We start from the raw sequence: 6,419 nt of genomic DNA on the forward strand, positions 1-6,419 counted from the left end.
CAAAAATATTTAGTAAATTCATAATTTTTACCTCTAATATGAACTTCAGAGTTTGAAATTTGTGGTGTAAAACATTGACACGGCGGTTAATATTTTAGTCCTCCTTCTATGTGTGATTTAAAGAAATGCAGATCAGTTTTATTTTTGTTTTTGGTTTGTTTTTGTTTTCGTTTTTGTTTTTTTTTTTGTTTGTTTGTTTTTGTTTTTTGATAGACGGACATTGTGATTGTGAAGTTAGCTCTTTTAAGCGAAAAGACAATGGAGGCTTACACCGCTTTACGTGTCAAATTAAATTGCTAAAGTCTCGATTGTTAATTTTAATCTGAAAACTGAAACATTATCTTGCGTTTAGAATTCTCGTTCCAAACTGAATTCAGTGTTAGTTGTGTTCGTTTTCTGTTTTTGTTCATTTTGACTTTATATAAAAAGAGGAAGGTCGAGTTAAATCCAACGCAGATATCATGCTTGTGTCAACAATTAAGCGATATGGTTATTAATATGTCTGTGTTGTTACATTTCTTTCAAGTTTCATTTTGAATAACGGCAGCATTCTGTTGCGGTGGATTTTATCTTTGTTTCGAAGTCTTTCGGAGCTTACTAAAAGTTGGTGCATTCGTTTACGTTTCAATCTAAATTATCGTCACTTACATCGATTGGCATTATCTGTATCATTTGTTCGTTTATTTGTACAGTTGTAAGATTCATCTCGTCCCTGACATCTGCAAACATAGTTTTCCCCATCTAAATCAACGCATTTTTCGTCATTGCCTCGACAATCAGGTTCGTTAGAAGGATGACATACTGAAAGAGAGAAGAATTTTTGGTGATATATATTTTTCCTCTCATACTAAGCCAGTGATTGAAACAGAATGGGGCATTTTAACCACCGGACGGTCTCTGCAAGAAATTTACTGAAATTTTACATTTCCATGTTTTCTACAGATTTCTTGAGAGAAACTGAATTTCCATCAACATATCCTTGATTTGAACTATTTCTCCACTCTGCCTGGCAAAAGTAAGACTATAAAATGATACGTAAAGCTCGTCAACGCATGCTAAAAATCCTCTTACGATTTTTTGAGTGGAAAAATAATGTTTACCAATATTCACTGAAGGAGAACCTATATATACATTTTAGTTTTAAAAATCAAAATTCTTTCTTTTCTTACTACTAGTAAGTTGGCTGTAATAGTCATAATCGCCTAAATATAGCTGAAATATTGCTGCTCAGGCGTTAAACCCCAACAATCAATCAATCATGTACACTATTTTTTCTTATGTCTGCATAATGTAACATAATAAAGGCCTTAAAGATTTCAATTCATGCCAAACAATGAGTATACAACATCACTACCACTGTCCTCCGGTATGTCATCTTCTCCACTCGATTTGTCGTTACTGCTACTACTGCTACTTTTAGACTTATCATTACTTCCACTTTCCGATGTGTCACTACCGCTACTTTTCGATTTGTCCTTGTTGCTACTTTTAGATGAGTCATTACTATCACTTTTTGATTTATCACTACTTCTGGATGAATCACTGCTGCTATCTTCTGACGTACCACTATCACTACTTCTCGATTTGTCACTACTGCTACTTTTAGATGAGTCACTACTCTCACTTTTTGATTTATCACTACTTCTGGATGAATCACTGCTGCTATCTTTGGATGCACCAGTATCACTACTTTTCGATTTGTCACTGCTGCTATCTTTGGGTGTGTCATCACTGCTACTGGCATTGTTTTCATTACTTTTGCTTCCTTCCTCTAATAAAGTAATATAATAAAGCAATGCACTTGACCATTGTTTAGTGTTTACTATATTTTCGAGGCATGTTTTTCAACCCATGTGACTTGCAAAGATAACAGATAACATTCAAAATTGGAACTACAGGCTCCCCGCAGTCTAAAGCGCTCACTTGGTTCATTTTTCGACTTTCAAGAGCAATAACCTACCAAAACGTCGTCATTCAACTTTAAGCTAATGGACTTTTCAAGATACTGGTAAAAACTGCATAAAAAGTCATTTTCACTTTTCACTTTATTAAAGAGTCGCCTTACAACTTCGACCAAAGAGAGACTTTTGTTGATCTCAAAGCTAAAGAAATGCCTCATTTATTTTTAGTTTTTCTTTTAGTTTTTGATACAAATGTAAAAATTGGTCAGTTAACTCCTGTGGACTAAAAATATCAAGAGTGGACATGTTTGACGCCTGATCTATAGTGATAAAATAGACACAATTTTCAAGGTACGCAGATTAGTAGACTTGATAATAATACACTGAGTAGTTTCAATGCAGAAGTTTTTAAAAGAAAAGTAATCATACGATAGGCGACAAATGCCAAGCGATGGCAGTATTACTCACATAATCTGTGGCTCGGTGAGCAAAAACGGAGTACTTGAATATAAATGATAATTTAAATAAAAGTACAAATAAATACAGAAAAAGTCTTAAACAGAATCATTTCCATTCCAGTGGAAAGCAGATCATTTAACTTTTTCAGCTATTAACTGCACCAGTTTGTAATTGTTCAGAAATATACACACATACAATTTTATTATTTCCTAAGAAATAAGCATAAAACGATCATTCTTACCACAGTAAATGAAACCGGTGACGTTTGCTACCATGCATGTTTCATCCTCATTTTGGCAAACTTTATTTTTCTCATCATCATTTGTTGGACAAACGAGAACTTTTAAGAAAAAGAAATCAATTCAGTGATCGCAAGTATTAACTAATAGAACATAAATAAATAAGAAAAACTTTCATAGCGAAATTCTAGAATGAGTATAGTAGATTTTTTCAATCGAGTATATTTTACACTCTAATGTAGGCAAAAATATTTAGTAAATTCATAATTTTTACCTCTAATATGAACTTCAGAGTTTGAAATTTGTGGTGTAAAACATTGACACGGCGGTTAATATTTTAGTCCTCCTTCTATGTGTGATTTAAAGAAATGCAGATCAGTTTTATTTTTGTTTTTGGTTTGTTTTTGTTTTCGTTTTTGTTTTTTTTTTGTTTGTTTGTTTTTGTTTTTTGATAGACGGACATTGTGATTGTGAAGTTAGCTCTTTTAAGCGAAAAGACAATGGAGGCTTACACCGCTTTACGTGTCAAATTAAATTGCTAAAGTCTCGATTGTTAATTTTAATCTGAAAACTGAAACATTATCTTGCGTTTAGAATTCTCGTTCCAAACTGAATTCAGTGTTAGTTGTGTTCGTTTTCTGTTTTTGTTCATTTTGACTTTATATAAAAAGAGGAAGGTCGAGTTAAATCCAACGCAGATATCATGCTTGTGTCAACAATTAAGCGATATGGTTATTAATATGTCTGTGTTGTTACATTTCTTTCAAGTTTTATTTTGAATAACGGCAGCATTCTGTTGCAGTGGATTTTATCTTTGTTTTGGGGTCTTTCGGAGCTTACTAAAAGTTGGTGCATTCGTTTACGTTTCACTCTAAATTATCGTCACTTACATCGATTGGCATTATCTGTATCATTTGTTCGTTTATTTGTACAGTTATAAGATTCATCTCGTCCCTGACATCTGCAAACATAGTTTTTCCCATCTAAATCAACGCATTTCTCGTCATTGCCTCGACAATCAGGTTCGTTAGAAGGATGACATACTGAAACAAAGAAGTAGTTTTGGTGATATATATGTTTCCTCCCATACTTAGCCAGTGATTGAAACAGAATGGGGCATTTTAACCACCGGACGGTCTCTGCAAGAAGTTTACTGAAATTTTACATTTCCATGTTTTCTACAGATTTCATGAGAGAAACTGAATCTCCATTAGTATATTCTTGACTTGAACTATTTCTCCACTCTGCCTGGCAAAATTAAGGCTATAAAATGATACGTAAAGTTCGTTAACGCATGCTAAAAATCCTCTTACGATTTTTTGAGTGGAGAAATAAAGTTTACCAATATTATATATATATATATATATATATATATATATATATATATAGAACGTCTCAGAATGTGACGACTCTATTCGCTACACTGCTCCATCGGATCAACTTGATATAGGGAAGATAACGTTAACTTATAGAAGGTCCTGAAGGGCTTCGCAGATTTGACAGTTGTAACATATATATATATATAAATACGCATTTTAGTTTTTAAAAATCAAACGTCTTTCTTTTCTTACTACTAGTAAGTTGGTTGTAAAAGTCTTAATCGCCTAAATATAGCTGAAATATTGCTGCTCAGGCGTTAAGCCCCAACAATCAATCAGTCAATCAATCATGTACACTATTTTTTTCTTATGTCTGCATAATGTAACATAATAAAGGCCTTAAAGATTTTAAATCATGCCAAACAATGAGTATATTGCATCTTTACCACTGTCCTCCGGTATGTCATCTTCTCCACTCGTTTTGTCGTTACTGCTACTACTGCTACTTTTAGACTTATCATTACTTCCACTTTCCGATGTGTCACTACTGCTACTTTTAGACTTATCATTACTTCCACTCTCCGATGTGTCACTACTGCTACTTTTAGACTTATTATTACTTCCACTTTCCGATGTGTCACTACTGCTACTTTTTGACGTTTCACTACCGCTACTTTTCGATTTGTCCCTGCTGCTACTTTTAGATGAGTCATTACTGTCACTTTTTGATTTATCACTACTTCTGGATGAATCACTGCTGCTATCTTCTGACGTACCACTATCACTACTTTTCGATTTGTCACTACTGCTACTTTTAGATGAGTCACTACTGTCACTTTTTGATTTATCACTACTTCTGGATGAATCACTGCTGCTATCTTTGGATGTACCACTATCGCTACTTTTCGATTTGTCACTGCTGCTATCTTTGGATGTACCACTTTCACTACTTTTCGATTTGTCACTGCTGCTATCTTTGGATGTACCACTGTCACTACTTTTCGATTTGTCACTGCTGCTATCTTTGGGTTTGTCATCGCTACTACTGGAATTGTTTTCATTACTTTTGCTTCCACCCTCTAATAAAGTAATGTAATAAATAAAGTAATTTATCTGACCATGGTTTAGTGTTTACTATATTTTCTAGGTAAGTTTTCTTAACCTATGTGACTTGTCAAGACAATAGATGACATTCAAATTTGGAACTACAGGATCTCAGCAGCATTAAGCGCTCACGTGGTTCATTCAAACAAAGTATATATATGATATAGAATCGTCTTACAAATCGGCCAAATAGAGACTAGTTGAATCTTAAAGCTAAAGTACAAATAAATACAGAAAAATCCTAAACAAAATTATTACCATTCTTAACATGCTTTCCACAGGAATGGAAAGCATGTTATTAAACTTCAGAAGCTATTAAATGCTCAAGTTTGTAATTTTTCCGAAATATACACATACAGTTTTATCATTCCATTAGAATAAGCATAAAACGATCATTCTTACCACAGTATATATAACCGGTGACGTTGGCTACCATGCATGTTTCATCCTTAATTTGGCACACTTTATGTTTCTCATCTTCATTTGTTGGACAAACGAGCACTGTTAAGATAAAGAAATCATTTCAGTGATCGGAAGTATTAATAATAGGACATAAATAAACTTTATGAATAAATTTTATATCACTGAGATTTGAATAATTTTATTCAATATATTAAAGGAGAAGACTATCTTATTGTGCAAGTCATAAATATCGAAACTAGTCTTTTAAATGCTCATGAAAATTAAATTAAAACAAAATAACTTCCTTTTCTTAACTAATCAATCGCGATTTATAATTAGGGAATTTGACTTTCCCGCGCCTATTGGCGCCACCATGATCGGTTGAGCTGTGACGTGACGAAGTCGGTTTGTAAAGTGAAAGTAAATAGGTAATTGAATACGATGTCCCAAGAAATCGCAAGTTTGGGACTTTTCCCCAAAGTAAACAGAAGAAAAGATTGAGGCATAACATGTAAGCAAATATCAGGCAACATTGACGAACTACGGGATTTGCAGCTATAAAATTTAATGGCTACTTCCAAAGAGAATGTTCGTATTGCGGATCAAAACACTTTTAGAATATTTCTCTTTTATCATTCATGCAAGCATAAGCTTGACAAGACAACATGTTTTGGTGATTAGGTAAACAGGATCGTAGAAATATTTACGGATTATTGTATGTTTACATATCATTCAGTACTTGTATCAGTACCAAACCGACTTAGTGACGTCACGAGCCAATCGGAAGCTAAAAAAACAATAAAGTCTGCTCATGATCTCCCTTCGAATAGGAGAATTGTGCAAGACAGCTATCTACATATATTTCAAAGATTTCGAACTTAGCATAGCCTTAAAAAAAGCGCATTTTGGATTAAAGATTTTTTTATTTTTTGTTCACGTGGGTATCATTTATTACAAGAGCCTAACTTAATTCAAAGGTGGTCTTTCCCTTTAAT

The 6,419-nt window shown here is 33.5% G+C and overlaps 1 protein-coding gene across 1 annotated transcript; it reads right to left on the bottom strand.

Annotated features, from left to right (window-relative positions):
- Positions 1-1,316: 1,316 nt before the first annotated feature.
- Positions 1,317-5,316, bottom strand: LOC148603587 (uncharacterized). Its single transcript, XM_088551456.1, has 5 exons — positions 5,295-5,316; positions 4,365-4,997; positions 3,490-3,642; positions 2,602-2,700; positions 1,317-1,771 (listed from the first exon to the last, which is right to left on the bottom strand). Exons 1-5 carry the CDS (start codon positions 5,314-5,316, stop codon positions 1,317-1,319), a joined length of 1,362 nt encoding a protein of 453 aa, XP_088407582.1.
- Between the last annotated feature and the right edge of the window lie 1,103 nt (positions 5,317-6,419).

This window comes from Perna viridis, chromosome 11 (genome assembly GCF_037379345.1).
Source record: "Perna viridis isolate PV_CMFRI_1.1 ecotype Kerala chromosome 11, ASM3737934v1, whole genome shotgun sequence".
In the NCBI taxonomy this organism is placed as follows: domain Eukaryota; kingdom Metazoa; phylum Mollusca; class Bivalvia; order Mytilida; family Mytilidae; genus Perna; species Perna viridis.

Bases quoted from the DNA above. Each gene is read 5' to 3' on its own strand.
- LOC148603587 (XM_088551456.1), bottom strand. From the start codon at position 5,316: ATGCTTTCCATTCCTGTGGAAA. The intron at 3,643-4,364 runs GTAAAGATGCAA...TCTTTGTTTCAG, and splicing joins TGACATACCGGAGGACAGTG to TATGTCATCCTTCTAACGAA. The intron at 2,701-3,489 runs GTAAGTGACGAT...TTTTCTTAAAAG, and splicing joins TACAGATAATGCCAATCGAT to TTCTCGTTTGTCCAACAAAT.